Below are 22,434 nucleotides of genomic sequence, written 5' to 3'. Positions count from 1 at the left end.
TGGGCCCCAGACTTTATGCTCCAGATATACTGTGTTTTAATTGCATGCAGTAAAGCACAATTAGCATAAATTGATGAATGTATTTTTGCATCAGACAAGATGGGTTCTACATTATTATGTGATTCTGTGGCCCTTTTTTGTAGGATTGCCATATCAAAATCTAGTCTTATGAGCAATATCCTTTTACTTTACAGCCCATGAGCCCTCATTCTTTATAATCTTTAATCAATTTTGATTTGTTAAATTAAATTACCATGTCTTAATAGCCTACACGAAACATCATAGGACCATCATGCCACAGGTGAAAGGTCAACATGGTCCCTGAAACAATTTTTACCCAGAGGCCCCCTATCAAGTTAATCCAGCCTTGCACTTCAGCATTGCTTCCTGGGTGGACTTCTGGGTCAGTACCTGTGTGGCCAGATGTAACTGTATTTTCCAGTTAAAGAGCAAGAAATGGTTCACAGTAGTCTTAAAAGTACTAAGCAAAGGAAACATATCACCAAAAATAAATAAACAACACAAATCTTTTTGCAAACATACCACACATGAAGGCTCTTCTTTTTTATTTTAGGTCCGTTGATGCCATTTTATCTACTGTCCAACTGTGCCACTCCTTTAACTCTGTACGCTTCTCAACATGTTGTTAGTGTAAAAACGTCCTTGTAGTGGAAGTGTACAAACTGGTCCAAGACGAACTCAAAACATTATTTTTCAGTCAGGTGTGTTGTGTTCATGGAGTAGCCCAAGGGACATTGTTTAACGATTATTTTTACATCTGGAGTATGATTTTTTCTGATGCATTTAAACGCACCACGTTTTTCAAAAAGCAGCAGCTGGCGGATGGACAGACAGATAGTCGCTGGTCGTGCAGATAACGCACCACTAATCAAAACACATATGGCGAAGTTGTTGCTATTATTCTTAAGCAAATTGTTTGTTTGTTTTTATCCTTCTTTGTTAAAGTAACCTCCGCCTGAATAAAGTCCCTTCATACATCAAGAACTGAGCCACGATACCTGTGTACACCCTCAGGGGGCACTACACACCCAAGTTACGCTGCTTTAAACGTTTCGCGATTCTTGTGTCTTGTCCCTCGTTTGGATTCCGTAGTCGCTGTCAAAAACATGGCTTCACACACTAGCAAGGCATTTCTGTCCCTAGGTCGAATAAATGTTCACGGTCTTGGACTTCAGAAACCACTGAGCAGGTTCACGTACGCGACAGCTTTGACTATAAGTTCTGCTAACACGAGTAAAGGTGAGTTTGACTGACGCTAAAACATTAGTTCACGTTAACTCAGAGCCATAGCTGCATGCTAAGCTAGCTGCTCGAGATGCAGCTACCAGTGCGAGTGGCGGTGCTACTTGTCCTCTGGCAGCGGTGTACTCAGCAGTAGGAGTGTCTGAACAGATAGATACGGCGGAGAAACAGATTTGTTACTCTAGAGATTTGTATATGTCTCCAGACATGGTTGTGGGAGGTCTCAGGGGTCGTTGCTGGGTCACATGTGTCTATTTTACTGATTCCGAAAGGCATTTTCTTTCACAAACATCCCCAGGAGATTCAGACAACAGATTCTAGAAAGAAGATGATATTTTCCTGTTACATTAATAAGCAGTTGGTCTAAAAAAAATGTAAAAATCATAATTTCTTCAGGATTTCCTGAAGCCTAGTGTGAAGTCTCCGCAAAACCAAATATATACTCTTTATATTTATTATCATTTAAGGTTATAAGGCAGCAAATGCTCACAATTTAAAATCCTGGAACTAGGAAGTGTTTCTTTTAGAAATTACTTTATGACAAAAACTGACATCTTGAAATAATCTGCCAATTAGTATGTTGGCAACTTGTTAAAAAAAATTCAACTATTTTTATACTGCTCTAATAATTAGATATGTCAGTACAATAGAGCCTGATCAGTATATATCCATGAGCCGATATTGGTTTATAACAGATATTGATGTCATCATTGTTGCCACAAATGTGCCAATATGTTAACTTTGTTGTGAGATAATATTAGATAATAAGATGTTTTGGATAATTTATAATGATTAAATTACAAGATGCATTTAGTGTTTCAGTTCATTTTAATCAATAAAGGTTATTGCTTAACTGTAAAATATCCTGCCTCTGTTACACTTCTTTGTCATATGTTTTTGATGATCATATTTGAGGGTAATTGGAAAAATTGTGTGCATATGAGCTGAAAAATCAATGTTGGAATTTTTGACATCCTAATATCTGTATCGGTTGGTCGCTACAGCACTGTAGGAAGCATAAAAAAGTTAAACAGGTGCAATGTGTGATTACGTTATTTTGTGTATATTGCACCTGTCATACAGCATTAACACATGGCATCTATTAGTGTTTTGTTGGCAATACAGAGTGTCTCAAATGAGGTAAATGGACTGATACAGAAATTACACTTGAGAAATGAGATGGTGGGAATAAAGTGTCTTGTATCTGCAGATGACGGTGTTAGCAGCATGAAATTAAATGTGGTTAATGCATTTTGGCCAACTCTGTGGATGAAATTTTAAATATGATTATTTTTAGGCCTTCCTGACAGAGGTGGTAGAGGATCCTTTCTCAGAAAACCCAAGAGAGATGTAAGTGTGCAGCTTTTATGTCAGATTTCCAAGGCTGAATATAACAAAATGCAGATAATCCAAAGTTTTTTTTTTTATTGAATAGACTTCCACTGATGATTGTAATAAATAACAGTGTATCTTTTGTATCAGGCAGGGGAGCCCAGGACAGAAAAGATGCCGGTGGATCAGGACTGGACCGCAGTTTACCCAGCTGCAACCCCCTTTAGACCAGGCTCCGTCCCCCTACCTGTGAGGATGGGCTACCCCATGAAGGGAAGCATTCCTCCAGAGAAGAAGGGCAACTTGGAGCTAATCAAGGTCAGACCTCGTCGCTTCAGTGGGACCACGACGTATGATATAAAAAACAAAAAAAAAAAAACATTTTTCAACACAGAGACATGCTGGATGTTTTGGGTATTAAATAAGGAAAACTCATTACCTCCTCATTTATTAAGTAATGAATTCAGTTGTAGGGCTACTTGCTTAAGCTGCAGGCTTTATCTGTATTTATCCCTGTATATCTTAGCAATGACCCTCTGAGTATTCACTATGAGTAGATGAGTTAATTGATGCAGTCCAGTGCCCTTCGATACTGATGGAGCTCATTTCACTCTGCTGCATGGCTCTGTGTCAGTGCCCGGATTACTGAGCTGCTGTGTCCAGACACCAGCTGCTCCATCTGGACTCGAGCCACTTGCAGATCCGCTACTTTTACCCGTCACAGCTGGAGCTCTGCCGTGCACCCTAACGATATTGGTTTCATTCTCTCAGTGCGCCATCACCGGCTAAACTGCTGTGCATCCCTTACTTATGTTTGATGTCAGGATTATTTTTATTTTTTTATACTGTTTTAACAATACCTTGAAGCTTTTGTCCAAACACAAGTCAATAATGTTTTAGTTTTTTTACAAAGTCTAGAAATTTGGAGACATCTAAATTTTAACTGCATATATTCAAATATATGCTAATAGATGCCTGATTTTCAACATATCTGGAGTTTCATCTATATAATCACCCATGTCAACCAAAAGTCTATTAATATTTGAAATTAAACAACATCACATACATGTGTTTGTATCCCTGGTGTGGCGAGCACTTGTTATTTTGATCAGTGAATACAATGAATTGCTGTTAAAATATGTTGATAAAGGTTCTCAGTCATCGAGGTTATGGTAATTCTAAGTACTGTATCACAGGCAATTGGGCTTTTTTCAACAGCAGGTCCAGTTGGCTGTGATGCAGCACTTAGAGGCTGTTAAGATAAACATAGTGACAATATACACCGATTGCTGTGGTTATGAAGGAATTCTATAAATGTTATTTTTGTTATTGCATTTGTAGAAATCATACAGGTTCCAGAGGTCCTAAACTTTAGGTTTAGTAACCCAGAAAAGGCAAATTTCTGAATTTGATTAGAAAAAGCATCAAAATATTCAAATTCTGAGAATCAGGGAATTTGATTTTGTTGTTACTCAATAGGCAAATGTATTATTTAGGATATTTTAGTCAAAGGAGAAAGATGTTAGATTTTGTTTTCTACTTTATTTATCATCCCTTTATAAACTAGTGTAGGCTTAAATCAGTCATTTAAATTCTGTACGGGACTTTTTTACTGCTCATGTTTCCGTGACGTGAGCAGTTGTGCATTTGTGTATTTACATAATCTCTCACCCCTAATCTCTTTCAGATACCTAATTTCCTGCATTTGACACCAGCAGCCATCAAGAAACACTGTGAAGCTCTAAAACGTAATTTCTTTGTTAGATAAAAGTTATTTCATATTTTGTGGCGTTGTTTATCAGCAAAATATTTTTGGGCTATTTTTTGGCACAAATATCTAGGCTTTTGCAGTATGTGAAACAATGTGTTTTTCTGCTCTCAGCATTCTGTACAGAGTGGCCCTCTGCCTTGGACACTGATGTCAAATGTGACGAGCACTTCCCCATCAAATTACAAAGTACTGACTATGTCTTTGCCGGCCCGTCCGTCAGAAACCCTTCAGCTCGTATTGTTACGCTCAGAGTAAGTTTCCTTGCTGTTCTATTTTTCCTTTACAGTTTGACCTCAGTCAAGTGTGGAGAAACCCAACGTGTACAATGAGATTAGAGATTTACAAGGATTCATAATCGCCAGCTGACATCCCTCTGGTTTATCTTGAGAGACATTCATTGTCCAGTGACCTCAAACATTAGAAAGTATGCCATCAAGTCTACAAAGAGATTATAGTTCCAGACAATTAGTTTCGATTCAAGCAAATGCTGAAGCTCTGTTTTTGCTTCTGTGACAGTTAATAAGTTCTTGTGTGTTACAGAGGGCTTGTTTTTTTAAAATATCTTTTAACAACTTTATATTTCACGGAAGAAAGTTACAAAATATGTAATCATTGACATAAATGTTAGGACATTTTGATATTCCTCTTAATCCCCCCAGAACACTAATCCATCAATATGCAATCCTCCTCACAGACCAGAACCACACATGTAACAAACACATAACAACCACAAAGATTTATGTTGAAGGCTCTCTCCAAGCACTTTAATAAACATATATATAAATTGAATTACTATGAAAAAAAAAGATTTATCAAAGGGCAATTGAATTGAACAATATACTCCTTCTCCTTTTTCATAATGTACCTAATACTACTCTGATTCCAAAAAATGGTGGGACTCCGTTGTTCTTCTCACTTTGAGTGTTGCAGGCAATCATATTCATGAGTGTATATATCCTAAAAACAATAAGTGGTCAGTTTTAACAATAAATATTTAGTTTTGTATTGTATTCAGTTGAAAATAGGTCAAAAAGGATTTGCAAATCATTGCATTCTGTTTTTATTTACATTTAACACGTCTTTGGGAACTGGGTTTGTATTTTATAGCTTTCACAACCATATAGCTCTTGTGAGGATGTTGTTGTTTGACCCTCACACAGGATATAAGGGGCATGACAGAGCAAAACATAATTACCTTGGTGTCTGAAGAGAGAAAGTTTGATAACCTTTTAATGTTAGACCAATGTGGACAGCATAAATCTAAATGACTTTTCCCAGAAGTAATGATTGTAATTAGTTTCAAGTGGACATTGTGTGGAAGTTCAAATTGCAGATTATTTATCAAAAAACACAAAATATATTGGGAGCCCCCTGAAACACAACATTTTGGGAAAACACTGTTCATGTTTAAACAAGTTAACCAAATTGGTATTTCCACTATTCAACATGTCAAAAGAAATCTTGCCTTAGAACACAAATACTCAGGAATGTCAACAACCTTTTAAGAAATAGTATTTTCCCCAAGTGCAAATGTATCACTTTAACCATGAATCACCAGCCATCTGCTCCACTGACACTTTGTCTTCAATTACATCAGCATGGTAGGAATTATTCAGACATTAATCCAGGTGGATTAGGCAGAGAGATAGATTGGAGAGCAAATCTCATACAGTTAGCTTTGGAGCAAGTGGACCAAGACCCCATTTTCGTTTTTCACAAAAAATCATTCTTTGAGTGATGCACATATGTCCTAGGTTTATTTTGTTATTCATTCAGGCAGAGTGAAAGTGGTGAGAGAGACTGAGGAAAATCCTGCAAACGAAATCTGTGGCAGGGATTGATCCTAGAGATAAACCGAACCAGTTTACCGTCTCTGCACATCTGTCCAGTCACCTCCGACCTCACCTTTATGTTGTCAGTGGGTGAAGTTTATCACACAGAATACATATTCACGTGTACCTTGTATTTCCTATAAATGCAATCTACAGAAATGTTGAAGTCAGAGCCATGAAAACCAATGTAATCAAGGACTAATCTCTCTTTTCCAGTTCTACATTGTGCAAGGGGCTTAAGGCTTATTTTTGTGAACAGCATAGAGGATGCAAATTCATCTGTAAAAAGCAAATATTATTTTAATCAACAGTCAAAGCTCCATATAGGTTAGAAAAAAACAAACATTACTTTTGTTCTTAGTTTGGGTTGTGGTTTTATTTAATCTAAAGAGATAAGAGATTCAGATGGGACATATAGCACAAAATGAAATCACATCTGCCCTAATCTTTTTATCTTTGAGTATTTCTCTTTGCATCAGCTTTATGTGGAAAACCTCGTACCTTTAAACTGTTGTGCTTCTGTTTACGCAGGTAAAGGTGTCCAGTTTGAATCTGGACGAACACGCACGCAAGAAAATGCTCAAACTTGTTGGGAAGAGATACTGCAAAGATACCGATACCCTCACCATCACAACTGAACGGTAAACACTCCTTCCTTAAAGTGGAGTGATATGATAAAATGAGAAAAATCTAAACAAATGCCCTTAACTGTCTTCCCTCTTGTCTCTCTACCAGTTGCCCTTTGAGACAGCAAAATATGGACTATGTCATGTACCTGCTAACTGTCCTTTACCACGAGTCTTGGGTAAGATGAGTGTGTGTTTTTACTCTACTCTGCTGTGTCATGGAACTGTTTTCTGTCATGACTGAAGATGACATTCAACATGACATTAGGATTCAGGGAAGAGCGGTCATGATTCCCTGCCTCATTCATAGTACTTTATGTAACTAAGCGACCAACCAGAGTATGCTGATTATTCCTGAAACATTCCTTATGCTATGTAACCTATTCCATGCTCATCTGGATGTACACGACCCAAGTACATGTGAACTAGGCCTGAGACACCTACCTTTTCACTGTCCACTCCCATCACAGCTCTCTTGCGACTCTTTTTTCTTTTTTCCTTAGTCTCTGTCTCTCTTTTTGTTTACTGACCTTTTAGTCTTCTTTCAACAAGTATCCATTCACGTAAAGGCTGGATGCTCTCAGGCATTACGCGCACTGATGACTTGCAGTTACCTTATTGTTTTGTTGAGATCAGATTAATGATGATACCTGAACTGATTTTGGAGCATGCTATATAAGAGGGGATATCAGGGCTCATGTTAACTGCAGGACCCTAACATGATGTATGATTTAGGAGAAGTAACTTGTATCGATGCGAGGAAATTATATCAAAGATTAAACTAAACATGTAAATTGTATTACACATACGTTTCTAAATTTATAGTTTTTTGGGGGTTTTTTTCAACAAACATTTTTGTTTCTTTCCTCTCCTACCCTTTACTTGTATATCTGTTGCTCTCTGTGGCCAACTGTAAGCATACAATTTATTGGATTTACAAAGTTGTTTTGAATTAAACCTTCAAGCCTCAACTGTACAGGTTATTTAGCTATAGAATCAATTAACTGAGAGTGTCCATTCAGATTACTTAAAATATGAGGAAAATAATATTACATAATCATAACATATTATAAAACTTAAATATTCTCCAAACAAATATTACAAAAATGTCTTTGTTAACTTTTCCATATGGCTAGCGACATGACACAGTCCCCATTTTTTTTATACCTGGGGAATTTTTGCTCTGTGATCTGAGACACTAAGCCCATTAGGGAGGTATCAGACTTGAATGGGCAGCAGGATGGCAAACAGCAGCATTGTCCAGTTGACATTTCTCAACAGATGGGGGGGAAAACGGACACCCTATCAGGTGTTGACCCTGATACTCATTCACATTAAGCCAACGCTGCCACATCAGAGAAGTCTGCCACAAGGTGCCTGCCACATAAAGGAAAATGACTCCCTTTATTGTGTAACCTTTGCCTTTAGGAGCTTTTCCCGTCATGGTTTAGTTGCATTTAAAAAAAAAAAAAAGAAGGTCTCTCAGTTGGGAAAGGTGTCCGTGCCAGGAAGCAGAACACTGTCCGCTGCCCTTTTGGACACACAATGGAAGGCACAGTGCTTGTCCAGCTGGCTTGTGGAAGCTGTGAGAGTGGCGTAGTGTTCAGGTTGTAATGCTACCCCACAAAGAGGCCAATTGTTAGCAGCCACTGTAGTGATTTTATCTCCCCACTCAGGGAGATGGACCTTCCCTGCTAATTCCAGTATGTGCTAATCCAGGCCAGCATCGGGGGTTGACTGCTTGAACATAGAGGGGTTTACCACTAGAGGCACTCAATCTTTGATTTAGCTTACATGCCCAACACCTGTCCTTTCCCCTGACTGACAATATAAATGTTATTTGGCAGGTACATACACAGGTGGCTATTCATCTCCTACCGTCTGTTGACCAAACCACTTAGTGATAGATGCAAGGACAGGAATTGTGTCACAGCTGTCAACACTTTTGAATTATTTAATTGTGCATATTACATTCAACCCACAACGGCATCAGAAAAATGCTTGGAGCTTTGCCAGTAACACATAACATAAACTGTCAGTACAGTCAACCTTGTAGTAAAGTGTAACAAACCTTTCTTCCTAAAATCAAATTACAGTCACATGATGATCTGCAGATCTAATCCTAACCTTTTTGTGGCGAGGCATGCTGCTGAAAATGTTTTGATCCTAGCTACTCATCCCAAGCATCTAGCACTCCTCACTGCCTAGGGCTTGGACTTATTCCAGATGGGATGTAATGTGGATCAGATATGTATAGCGGTAATGACGATCATTAACCTCAAACACCTGGAGAGCAGTAGAGCTGAGGGTCCGCCACTGCCCCGCTTTAAGCTGCCTCACAATGGGACGTATTGTTCTCAAGGGGACGTGATGACAGCTACACAGGCAGCGTACAGAGGACTGCATATGGAGAAATACTATCTCTGTGAGAGGAGCATCAAAGAAGGGGTGAACGGTGGCTGAGGACCCCCATATTTTACATCTGTTGCCATACTGTGTTCCAAAATGGAGACCGAGGCAGCTATTAGAAATTAATCTTTTTATGAGACCCTGAAGAACAAGAACATAGACAATTTAGCACTGAAACTAGCTGCGTTTACATGGAGCCACCAAATATTCAGATTATGGTCCAAACAGATAAAAATGCTCCATACAAACACTTCAATCAAAATAAACCCAAACAAAAAGAAATTTCAATCAGTTGCAGATGGGTAGTTGAAACCTTTTTCATAAATTGATCCAAAAAAAATTGCATTCCATGTAAGTGATATGTAACCTGATTTCTGGCTGCATTCTTGCTCCGCATGCCAGCCGTCGTGACCAGTGATGGCTGCTTCTAAGCACCCTAGTTGTCCATCTTCAGGACAGGGAGCTGATCAAACACATGCCAAAAGAGATCAAATATCCAACGAGGAAGAGGAATGCACCAGACCCTATTAATACCATCCCATGTAATCAACTGACCCGAAGTCTTTAATCGGAATAATTTGAATTGGAGTGAAGAAATTATTGTCCATCCACACACAAAGCTACTGCTCACATGCACAAATATTGAGTTTTTGACCTCATTCTGAAAAAGAAAACATTACTACTAAGCAGTTAACATGGTTAATAAAAATTAATAATCCACCTAAATTCCTGTATACATTGAGCCATGAAAACTAATGTGCCCTACCATGTCGTTGTCACTTCAAGAAAAAATAAAGAAACAGCTGAAACTGCCAATCATTTTGCTTCTTTGTGTCATAACAAGATTTTTCAAACTTTCATTCCTTTTGTCACCTTGTTGAAGTCAGTGTTACAGATCTTACACATAACTAAGATCTGTTGATATCCAAGTCTTTTATAATGTTTAAAAGTAGCTGTGTTTCTCCCTCAAACAGAAATTAGTTTTTTCTTTGGGCAAACTGCTATATTACAACAGAATCCTGTATGATGCTTGCATGAGCAGTGTCAAATTCAGAATCATGTCATATTCAGAACATTTTTAAAATGGTGGTGTGCATGTATAGTCACTGTGTTCAAATTGCTGTACCCGACATTTACGCCTTGACACAGGCGGGCCAGGTTGAATTAGTCTTCTAATTTTAGTGTGCTTTTAAAAGGTAACAAATGTGTTCCCTTTTCCTCGTTTGTCAGAAAACCGAAGCCTGGGAGGCTGAGAAGACTGTGGCAGACATGGAGGAGTACAGCTGGGAGGACAGCCCGTCCCAAAGGAATATCTTGGGTACACTAGTACACATGAAAGTGGCCGGGGAAGGAGAGGGCGAGGAAGTGCGAGAGCAGCTGTTGGGAAGAAAAGAGGTGCAGGAGTATAAGGACTCTGTCACAAGGTTGAAGAATGAAGGAGAGAGCGAGAGCCACATGCTGCAGTACAAGGAGGCGGTCAAGAAATTGCTCAACCTGTAGAACAGTTCAGTGTACAAATGTATTTACATGAAGATGGTGACCAGGAGCAGCAGGAACCCATCATAGGGTCCCAACATTTTGAATACCTGTGGGCTCATGCTATTACTGTTCCAGTGCATCTAGCTATTATAACCTCAAGGGTCACAACTTATGTATTTATTTTTTCTAAAATAAATTTACCGTCATCTTAAGTGTATGATGTTGTCTTTAATACAAAAATAAAAGTCCAATCTATGCTGTCAAAGTTGGAAACTTGTGCTCATGCTCATGATGGGTAAATCCTTAATGTTTAAAAGCCTCTTTCAGTCATTTCCTTCAGCTCTCATCCCACTCTTGTCACTATCAGCTCAAGGAGTGGCACCAGAGTGAAAGGATGCTTTCATTTCAAAGCAGGTCTTTGAAATGAACCTAACCCTTCTTAAGGAGTTTTGGTCTGTGGTGCGTGTACTCTCAGGTCAAAAGAAACCCAATGCACTGCGGAGATGCGCTGGACTGCAAGAGGGGTTAAACACTGAAGTCAAAAAGTAGCCGCACAATGTTTACGATCTGAACAACCCTTGAATTGTAGCTGTCTTTTTTTTTCTTGGAAGCGCCCATTAAGTCCCACTTAAAACCAGCATACACAACTGGTCCAAGTCTTTGAGGTTTGGCATCAACATTGGTTAAAACTCATTGAAGTGCATCAATATGTAGGTCAGCCAAATAGACATCATATCGTCTTTCTTCAGGCAAATTGCTGCGGTCAAATGCATTGGCCGACTTTGGCTCCTCTGTCGAAGGTCATTGCGTCACAAGTGAAACCAAAATCATTTAATTTGTGTTTTGTCATCTCATTTAAGCCATAAAATACCTCTGCCTGTGAAATTTAAATATACAGAATTGTGACCTTAATACATCAGTTGACAGTTGACGGTAACTACATTTCCATTCCAGTAAACTAATAATTTACGAAAACGGTAGATATTCTTATTTCATGTCAAATGTCTTTTCATCCTGGATTCCTTCATTAAAAACACTGCTGTAAACAAAACACAAACGTTAATTCCAGCTCACTTTTAACAAGTGTTTCAAGTGTTTTCTCTGACCAGCACATACTTTATCAGACGCATGGAGCCTCTTTTCCCTCTCCACGATGTCCGGTAGCGTCCCATCCTCTTCCTCTGTCCCCTCCAGCTCACTACTAGCAGGATGGAGCAGCAGCAGCTCAGCAGGACTGTGACGCAGATGGCCAATGCAACCAGCAAAGTGTGCGCAGCTACGTGCCACCCAGGCCCCAAACCCTCGACAGTGTCCTCGCCGCCGACGCCCTGTCCTCCCTCACTGCCTGCTGTGTGGTTCCTCCCCGGGTTGCCCTTGGTGTCATTGGGGTATTGCTTGCTGCTTTCTATGTTGCCAGTAATGGTTGTGGAGGTCGGAGGGCTGGTGGCAAGCTGGTAGCTGGTGGTGTGATGATGGGTAGGGGTTGTTGAGGGCCGTGCAGCTGTGGTAGAAATTACAGAAGTGGTGCTGGGATTGTAAGGGCCGAAGGTGGTTGCTGTGGTGGATGACGAAGGCGTAGTGAAGCTGGGTGCATCAGAAGTGGTGGAGATGGCTGGGGTTGTTTGTGTATCGTCCCCTGAAGGTACTGGACTGGAAGACAAGGTAGTTGTTGGACCTGTTGAAGGCTGTATTGTGGTCTGCAGCGTGGTGGTGGTGATGAGCACTCTGCTTGCTGTAGTGAGGGGTTTCACCGTTGGTGCTGATGTCAGAGGCAGTGCAGCGGGCGGAGGTGGGTGAATGAACTGGCGTTTGTCTGCGGGTAGCGGCTCTGAGGCGTTGATTCGACTGTAGTGGTGGGGTAACACCCGTACATTAGAGGTGAAGTATTTTCCGAACACCAACAGGTCAGGATCCACACCTAGGAAACGAAGAAACTGTTGAGAAAATTGCTTTCGTTTTGTTTTATTTTTCACTCTTTGCTGACATAATTTAGGTCCAATTTGTAAGATAGTATGGTTGAGACTCATTATCAACTCCAAACTGGACCTTTAAACATGCTGGCTTTTAAAAATTGTATCAGACATTTTCTTCATGATAAAATCTGTGAATTTTTACTCATCTAAAGGATATAGTTGTCAGCATTTTAAATTTAACTGTGGTTAAAAGTGGTGGAAGAAGTATTAAGGTATTCAACTTGAGCAAAAGTAGCAATACCAAACTGAAAAAAAGCATGAAAGTAAAAGTCCTGCATGAAGAATCGGACAGGATCAATTAAAAAGGTACACAGTAGAAGATAAAGAACTTTTTTATGCATAAAAAATGGCTATTCTCTGTTTTGGCAACTCAGTAGTGGAACGAACTCCTGACCAATGTCAGGACAGTGGAATCACTCTCCATCTTCCACAAAAGACTCAAGACTCATTTGTTCAGACTTCACCTTGACCCCGCATAGCATCACTCCCGCGAGATGAGAGCATGACAATTGTTTCTATATTTCTTTTACTCCATCGACAGTGATATGTCGTGGCTTCTCTCTTGTGACAAAAGTAATTAGTGTAAGTCGCTTTGGACAAAAGCGTCTGCTAAATGCCCTAATTGTTAATGTAAATGTACAAGTGAGCTCTCCGAACTGCTACCAATGTATTTTTGTATATTTGGATAAAAGCAAATGACATTTTATTTAGTAACTGTGTCACTGTCAGAATAAATTGGCTATGTTAAATCTGAGCTCCTGTCTGGCTTTGTTGAAGCATTAAATAGTAACACCAGAGTTTAGAGCAGCACTTGAAGAGGCAGTGATGTAAAGAGCCGAGAAGCTTCATCGCTGACGTGCTCGGCCGTGTCTGGTATTCAAGGGTGTCACACTCATCGGTCATCTGGCGTTCAAGCCATAGTGGTGAAGCCTTTCCGGATTGGTCTGATCAGACACATTGGTCCTTCAGACGTCTCTGGAGTTGTGTTGTGATAGCAGTTGTCATAGCAGGAGAAGCACAGGAACATAAGCGACGGCTCTTTTGTGTCCCAGCGAATCATGACTTTATCAAAAGTAGAATAAAAAGTTCAAATTAATATCAGATTTACATCAAGTTCACTACAACAGTCACTAACTGAAAAGATCCATCAAGACCAAAGTACTTTTTATTCAGAAAAGCTGATTTCAGAACATTATATACTGCATTATTGTGTTATATAATATTAATGTGTAAGAATCCCCGGTGCTGCAGCAGGTGAAGGTGAGGCTAATTGTTACCACTTAATGTGCTGCTGGGTGTTTTAATTCATAAAAATATCAATCAATCGGTTATCTGTTTGTTTGTTTTTTATTGATTTTCCATTTAGAGATAATCATGACACAGAGCAGTGCAGTAAACTGTAAGAACTTAATGAATACACACTTCTCACACACACACACACACACACACACACAAATACATGTGAAGCAATATGCAACAACTCTTCACAACTATTCTGTTTTTTCTGAGTGACAAACTGTGTCGCAACACTGCCCCCATGAGGAGGGATGTAAATGAAATATTAAAGCTGCAAGCAGTGATGAACGGGCCCTCGCAGTCCACACGCGTTGGGGCATGCTGCCGTCGGGGTGTGCCACGTAGATGTATTCAGGGCAAGACCCTCTACATGTTTTAGCAATTTGGAATAGATGGCAAATTGTACGTTGAAGTTATACTGAGTTGATGGTTTTATGGCGAAGCATCAAAATGGAGTCCGCCACCAGGTGTGACGTAGGTGAAAGCTTTTGATAAGTTTTGTCCACAGATTCTACTTGCAAGGTTTGTTGCAAATGGGTCAAATGAAGCATCACTGCTTCCAGAGATGACAGACTGGATAGCGGCAGAGAAGAAGGTTTTCTGCAGCCTTGAGGAGATCTTAAATGTCCTCAGACGTCTGAGGTGATACAGGCACTGCCTAGCCTTCTTCACCAGTGTGGTGATGTTGGTCGTCCATGTTTGGTTCTCTGAGATATGAACTCCGAGGTACCTGTAGCTGCTCCCCTTCTCCACCGGGGTCCCATAGGTCTTTCATGGTGCGTGATGGGACCTCTGCATCTCCCTCCTGAAATCTACCACCATCTCCTTGGTCTTGGTGACGTTCAGGTCCAGGTTGTTGGTCTTGCACCATGATGCCAGCAACTCACCACTGTGTCATCCTGTGTCAAACCTTTAAAATTGCTTAGCTATTGGTGGAGCTTGGGGGGCGGGATTCCAGGGATTCCTCTAGGCCCTGGTTATAACAGATGGTTTGACCAACAACCCACGAGTGGCCCTAACAACTCTGGAACTCAGAGCTCACCTGTGTCTGTAAGGACACTCCCACACAGAGTTTAAAAGCCTGCAACTCCCCTCCAGTTAGAACTTAAGAAGCCTCTTGGATGAGAGGTGAAACGTCATCAAGAGACTGAAACAAGTCCAGTTGCTTATGATACAGCACCTAAATAGTTGTTTTGTTATTACTGTAAGGGAGTTGTCTTTCAGAGACATTTTAAAAATGGACCATCACGGTTTAATTATGTCACTGTTATAAGACCCGTTAATGGGTCCGTGGGGGGACCCATGTCTTGCTGATGACCACAGTGTGTGTGTGTGTGTGTGTGTGTGTGTGTGTGTGTGTGTGTGTGTGTGTGTGTGTGTGAGTGAGAGAGAGCGAGAGACAGAGTTTTGCCCCTGCGTATGGCTACAAGTTCATCTACATCAGCTGGCCGACTGGTACCCCCTTCGCTGAGAGCAAACAAAGCCCGCACAGCAAAGTCGCGACTACGAGTGCTTTACTATTATATAGCCTATTACACTTACTTTTGTGTGCAAGTATTATTTTATTGTTAATGGTCGAGGTGGTGAAAATTGTATTTATTGTTGGGAAGTTGGTAACATTTTAAAGGATGTTTTGTATGTTATGGAATGTAAGTAAAATTCCTATAGCATTGTATATAAGTACTTGTACCTCAAGTACCTTCTCTACATCTTATAGGAAAATAATGTACTTTTTACTGCATTACATTTATCTTGACTGCTGCTGATGTGGGTCTCTTTGCTGACTAACATTTTGCATACAAAACATTGATTTTGTAATAAAGTACCCAAAAGTCACACTTGAGTAAAAGTAAGGTTGTGTTAAAATATCACTTTGGTAAAAGTGAAAGTCAACCAAGCGAGTAGTACTTTGGTGTAATTATAAAAGTATCTGACAATAAAAGTACTTAAATATCAAAAGTGCATGTAAATGTAAATTATGCATATATTTACATGTATGTACAGTATATACTGTATACTGTGGGCTGATCAATTGTTGACTTGACTTGATTATCCACCTGGAATTAGTGGAGGGTTTGTTTTTTTTAAACTGCTAATAAAAACATTTTAAAAATGGGCTCTGATGCAGCCTACAATCTGCAAGTAACTGTTAACTAAAGTTATTATTACATGCGGTGAAGTAAAAGTGCAATAACTGCCTCCAAAACGTAGCGGAGTGGAAGTCTAAAGTGGCAGGAAATACAGAACAAGACCGTATGGAACTTGAGTAAATGTACTTAGTTACATTCCAGATTCAACATGATAAAGGTGCATCGTGTACATGTTGTGAACTTGATAAAGGTTAAACTACCCAACAGTAAATAATAGTTCAGGTCAGCTCCACCTTCAACTGCTGCAACAGTAACATGTTAAAACACACCTGAATGCATCAAGTGGCCAGATATTAAAACAATCACAGGGTTCATTTTTATGAACACTTTTACTTTAAGTACATTTTACCAGTAACACTTACTTGTACTCAAGTAATATTTTGCAGTGCAGGACTTTAACTTGCAATGGAGCTTTTTCACAGTCTAGTGTTAGTATTTTTTCTCAGGTGAAAGATCTGAATACCTCTTCCACCCCTGGTAGAATTTGAATCTGCAAAGTAACTGTTAACTGTTGCAGTCAAATACATGTAGTATAGGAAAACATATACACTATATTTCCCTCTGAAATGGGCAAAGTGGCAGAAAAAAGAGTCAAACAAAATACAAGCAGCAAGAAGCTGAGCAAACTTAGGCTACTACTTTCCTGCCATAACTGAGGTCTAATCACAGGAGTAGAAATGCGCCATTGGTCTGTTTCGTGTATTGACATGTATTAACATGTATTCTTGAGAATGTAATACAAGGAGACTCATTCTATACAACCACAGATAGCATGTGATTTAGGGCACTCAGAGGCCTTTTTTTTTTTTTTTTTACCCTTTACTCTCCTGCTCACCCTTTGTGATGTTGTAGAGAACAACGTTGCCTCTGTGGCTGAGAATGCAGCTCTCCAGTGTGGGACAGTGCAGGTGGAAGCAGTTAACGTTCTCTTGAGTGGTGTCATAGTGAAAAATGGCCAGATTACAGGAAACTGTAAAGAGAACGGATGATAAATACATGAGGTACTGTTGGAGATGAACGATAAGGAAACATGCCACAACACAACGGACTCGAATATGTGCGCGTTTGGACTCACAGTTCCTCGTCAGGCAGCAGGTGCGGCTGCATTTCAGCGCCGTCTCCTCTTGGTAGTGCTTGAGAAGCTGCGCTCCTCTCCTCTGAGACTCCTCGACGTCGATGAAAATCCCCGGGAAGCGTCGGATCCAGCAGTTCTTGTAGTAAGAGGTCGGTGAGCACCTCGACTCAGTGTGGCACACCAGACCCAAAACCGTCAGCAAGCCCCATGTGACATTCATTGCGCGTAATGTAAATCAGAGCATGTTAAATGACAACGTCGACGGGGAACCGACATATCTGGGAGGCTGATTGCTTGGAGTTGACAGGCATGGAGGGGAAGCCAGTGGTCTGTTTTCTTTCTTCTTTTTTTTTAACTGGTGACTCTCCAGGTGTGTCACAGCTACGCAACTGGAGGAGGTGGAGACCCAGCCGTGCGTAATGTGTCCACCTGAACCACGGCAGCTTTTAATAGACGCTGAGCAGCAATATAAGAGTGTCCTTGTTGGCCTTTAAAGGATAAATTAACCCAGAGGTGGAAATTCAGTCATGATCCATTCAATCAGAATTAGAATCAAATTCCTTTATCATCCCGCAAATGGGGAAATTACTTGCTGAAAGTCAGGTTGTAGTAGTCCACAGTTCAGGAGCCTCGCAGCTAGTTCAGTTAGGCAGCTAAAGTTAAGATTTGGCTTAACAAAGGGTGTAAACAACTGCTTTCAAAATCAGTTTGGGATCTCAGGGCTTGCAGAGATTTTGATTATACTGGACAAGCTGTATGGAGCATCTGCTTTATTTTATTTAGGAGAATGCTGCTACTCTCTTCTGCTGTGGAGTTACAGAAATGAATTGTGGACTACGAAACTTAACCTGACTCTCCATCAGAATGGGGCTGACTAGATAATGACTGGATTCCCATTTTGGGGTGAAATTATCCTTTAAGGACTCCTTCTCCCTTTCACATGGGAAAACTGAGATTGAATTGAAGGTTCATTCTCGACCTCTTCAACAATAATTGAAACATTTGGGCTCAGTAACCTGTTGTTGGCTAATACAAGATGGTGTTTCAATTTCGTTTAAATTTTAAGACTGACAAATAAAAAAAAATGCCACTTAAAAAGAGAGTTAGAGTGGTGAAGAGTTAAAATTAGCTGTGTGTGAGGTAAAGAAAAAAAAGTCACCATATCTCACTGAAATGTAAGGTAACGTGTCTTATGTTAAGTGTGTATGATGTTTTGACAAGAAATTAGACAAATATACTTGGTAAGATTTTGAGGTTTTGCAGTGCGCTGCAATGTGTAGGATAACATTCTAACTCATACATTATTCAAACCCATGGATTCCCCTGTGTACGGGGTTTAAATGGATCTCCACAGTGCAGGTATAACTTCACCACATCACTTTTGCTCTACTGTAAACAGGAACTAGGCTGAAAAATTCCAACAGCCCCTCTCAGTTCTCTTTGTGACCAAACAAGAGGTCTGTTTTCCAGAGAGGTCAGACATACGAGAGTGGATTTCCATAATTGTAGCGATCTGCCTAAATTCTTTCAAATAGGATTATCAGAATAAGCCTTTTGCTCCCCTGGTTTGGGATTTGCTGCACCGGTTAGGCTCTTTCTCTTGCTTTTTGTGAGCTTGTCTCTCCATCCGAGTGTCACGTTCTCACCTAACACCTGGGAGTTGAAGCACCTGTCTGGATAAAGAGCTTAAGGAATGCAGAGTCCATGTATTACTATTTAAACTGAGGGGGTACCATTGCATTTAAGCACACTTGGGTCAAACAAAAACACTAATTTGGTGTCAGATTTCAGTAATATAAGCTTCAAAGCTTTTCAGAATGGATATTTGATCATTTCATTGCCAAAAAAAATACACAATATGCTATACTTTGAACGAAAGAACACGTTGCAATTCATAATAAAACATTGTGTTGTTTTCGGGGACTTTACATCAAAACATATTAAAGATACTGGTGATTATATGGGAACTGAGACTTAAGGTAATGCTCTCCATGACAGACTGTTGTTTTCACATTACGTATATTAAACTACATTAACCAGCCTGATTAACTGAGCTAAAAACTGCTCAAGTTGATCTGGATATGAGAAGTGTAATGATGTCTCAACACCACCAGATGGCGACAGTCACTTCCATTAAACAATTCCATACTACACACTAACAAACTTAGAATATACTTATTTTAATATTCTTCTTATCTAGAATTATTATTATTATAATTATTAAATGATGTGCACAGGTGGATATAAGTTACACTGTGACTTTGGAGTGACACTGCCAATGCAAGTTTAAGTCCAATAAGAATATTAATGAAATACTAAATTGATTAATTGATAAGTAGACTGACAGAAACCTTTTGGTCATGGTGTCTATTGTTTCAGTCGTCAAGCTAAAACCGTTTCCTGATTCAGACTCTCAAATCTGAGGATTTGCTAACACCTCTTATTTTGCTTACTTATTTATTTTTTTGTTTTTTGTTTTATTATTGGAAATTAAATACCTCTGAGTAATCTAACTGAGGATGTCACCTCACTGAAGTCGAGTTATTAAATATTACTTTACTTTGTAGACACTGAAAAATAACCATCACCTTAATTAATCCTGACAATAGTTGTAAACTGTAACTCTAGATACTTACCTATTTGTTTTCTGATACCTCCCTGGAGCTGCATCACCACCATCTACATTCAGTTTTAATGATGCTGCAAACAGCTTCTCCATTTCCATTGTGCCTTGCATTATGGGACAATAGTTCCTATCAACAGCAGACTCAGAAATTAAACTGATTAAGCAGGGGTACTGAATTGTTTGTTTAATTTTGCCACCCCTGCGAAGCAAAACAAGCTATATTTCTATCTGCATCTTTCAAAGTTAACACTACCTTAATACAGCCTGAAGATGTGACAAGATGCCTGAAATGATCAAGATGCATGATCACTGTCATTAGCCATGAAATAAATAATTGCAAGTCACTAATAGTGCACCATCATATAGGACAAAACTATGCACATGATGTATACACCACTATGAGTACGCCACATATTGCAGTCAACACAGACAAGTAAACACAGACGTTATGTAAGAAACACTTGTATTTTCATCTGACACGTCAGGGCAAGTTACAGTTGCAGACAACCTCTGTAATCAGCTTACAGATCTCAATCTGGTTCAAGTTAGCAGTGTTATTATGTGCCTTTTGTTGTATTCAGATCATTTTCAATCAAAAACAGTAAGACAATACAATAAACATTTAACATTAAACATCAAACAAAGTGAATACAATAGCTCTTTTAAATCATTTTTAGCCAATTATCTTCATAACTCTGTTAAGAGGACATGACGTGGCACTGTACATAATTACTCAAATGCTCAAATAACACAAAAGATTGGCACAAAAAGACAGTGATATTTTATGGATGTGCATAGGAGGGATTCTCAGTCTACTTTTATCATTTTTCCCCCATGGTTATTTATATTTAAGTCACTAGGTGGCACCCTGAGGCTGCCCAACTCCTCCGTAGCAAACATCCCCTGCACATGCATGTGTGTAAAACAATCTAAATTAAAAACAAGCACTAGTAAAATGAGATGAAAAACACCACCAATGACAACTTTCTCATGCAGGTCTTGTTGGCTAGGTTTGGCTCCTTTGGTATAGAGACCACAGTGTGTCATGGTCCTCTTCTGTTTTCTCCTGCCACCTTTCACACAAAGCTTGCTTCAGCTTCCACAATCCCAAATCCGCCTCTTCTTCAGCAGTAGTAGTGTCCCTGGGCATGCTAACAAAACAAGTGTTTCTCTGGGCTCCTGACCGAGCCGTGTGGTTTCAGCTTTAAGCTCACGGAGGAAGTAGTCCATTGTTTAATGGTGTCACTCACTGAGGTGCTACAATGGGTCTGGAGCAGGTAAGTTCCAACTCTGTAACTGTGTCAGTCTTTGACTAGCCTGTAAATATGATGCTGTGCGCCGTGCTCACTGGTGGACACCTCAAAGACGTAAGCTATGCACAGGAGGGTCTCCAGTGTGTCCCTGTTAGTCACCACCTGTGGACAAACACAGAAAAAATGGTCAGTCATGCTGTGGGGGATGAAAACATGCCAAACCTCAGTTAACCTGTTCAGATTCTACTAGTCTACAGAGAAGTTTTTAATAGATTGCATCATGAAGGAGCCACAATCATAGGACAAATTGCCCCCTTAGATAAAGAATAAAGAAAATGAGTACACACACTAACACACAGTATAAAACTAATAATCTAAACAATCCAATGAACCAGCAAAAGTTGGGAAGAAAAATAAAGTTCTTCTTGAGGATCGACCTCCATCATAGACACAGTGGACTATATGAATGATAAATAACTGGTAGTAAAATCCTAAAATCACCCAACGTGTCTTAATTTAATCAAACTGATTTAAAGTATTTCGGTGTGTTAAAAGGCTTAGTTATAAAGCTTCATCTTATGCACAACTCTTTATTCACCACTGTTTGAAGGAATGCAAATGCAAATCCCAATTTTTTTTAACTGACAGATGGCTGCCTTAACAATTGATCGTTGGTCAACCATTAATAATACATAAAACATAATACAAATATGTAACACTGATATAGTATAATAGGGATGTCACATCTATTTAAACACTACATAATATACTACAAAGTGTCACACATGATCGCTCTGGTCAAAATTTGTGTCTGCAAATACAGCAGGACGAGTGTGACGATGCAACAAGAGCACAACTTGAGCAATTCCTCGTTCTCAGTTGTGTTGCATTGAGAACAGCACTTGTTACATGAGGCATATCGATCCATTGTGCTCAGCCTTGCAATGTGGAATCTGTGCAAACATCTGTTCTGTGTGTGTGTGTGTGTGTGTGTGTGTGTGTGTGTGTGTGTGTGTGTGTTTGTGTGTGTATGTGCGTGTGCTTGTCTGTTAATGAGCTGTTCATGGTTAATATGAGCTAAATCAGCCCATTGAGAAACCTAATGACATGCTGCCATGTAGTCGTCAGTGTGGGCTCAATATGGTCATTGTCCCTTGTCAAGTAGGAATGCAGCTGCCGATGGAAGGGACACCAATGTCTTTGAACCCTGGTGTTGAGGACCACTTTGTTACTATGGTAACCATAAAAATGTTCAAAAAGTGTTGAGAAGCTGCTGCCAGCTGCCAATGGTCTGTCGCAGCACAACCATATTCAACATCTGCCTTCAAAAAGCACTTTAAAAAATGACT

The 22,434-nt window shown here is 39.7% G+C and overlaps 3 protein-coding genes across 6 annotated transcripts in view; 1 reads left to right on the top strand and 2 right to left on the bottom strand.

Moving 5' to 3' along the window:
• The first annotated feature begins 1,075 nt into the window (after positions 1-1,075).
• Positions 1,076-10,977, top strand: mrps35 (mitochondrial ribosomal protein S35). Its single transcript, XM_030426635.1, has 8 exons — positions 1,076-1,260; positions 2,561-2,613; positions 2,746-2,913; positions 4,283-4,343; positions 4,478-4,617; positions 6,730-6,839; positions 6,934-7,003; positions 10,464-10,977. Exons 1-8 carry the CDS (start codon positions 1,128-1,130, stop codon positions 10,731-10,733), a joined length of 1,005 nt encoding a protein of 334 aa, XP_030282495.1. The 5' UTR covers positions 1,076-1,127; the 3' UTR covers positions 10,734-10,977.
• A 55-nt stretch (positions 10,978-11,032) lies between these two features.
• Positions 11,033-17,512, bottom strand: mansc4 (MANSC domain containing 4). The gene is made up of 3 exons (XM_030426634.1): positions 17,207-17,512; positions 16,967-17,101; positions 11,033-12,630 (listed from the first exon to the last, which is right to left on the bottom strand). Exons 1-3 carry the CDS (start codon positions 17,424-17,426, stop codon positions 11,801-11,803), a joined length of 1,185 nt encoding a protein of 394 aa, XP_030282494.1. The 5' UTR covers positions 17,427-17,512; the 3' UTR covers positions 11,033-11,800.
• A 2,766-nt stretch (positions 17,513-20,278) lies between these two features.
• Positions 20,279-22,434, bottom strand: part of tead4 (TEA domain transcription factor 4) — a 43,060-nt gene continuing 40,904 nt past the window's right edge. For 3 of the 4 annotated variants that reach the window (XM_030424579.1, XM_030424577.1, XM_030424581.1), the window contains one exon: positions 21,134-21,247. In XM_030424579.1, the coding sequence (XP_030280439.1) occupies positions 21,134-21,247 (114 nt within the window). Of the gene's footprint in view, positions 21,248-22,434 lie in introns of all 4 variants that reach the window. The other variant, XM_030424580.1, reaches the window with a different exon arrangement.

Source organism: Sparus aurata, chromosome 8 (assembly GCF_900880675.1).
Source record: "Sparus aurata chromosome 8, fSpaAur1.1, whole genome shotgun sequence".
Taxonomy (NCBI): domain Eukaryota; kingdom Metazoa; phylum Chordata; class Actinopteri; order Spariformes; family Sparidae; genus Sparus; species Sparus aurata.
Note: the sequence above shows the minus strand (reverse complement) of the source record. Positions and strands in the feature narration are given on the sequence as shown.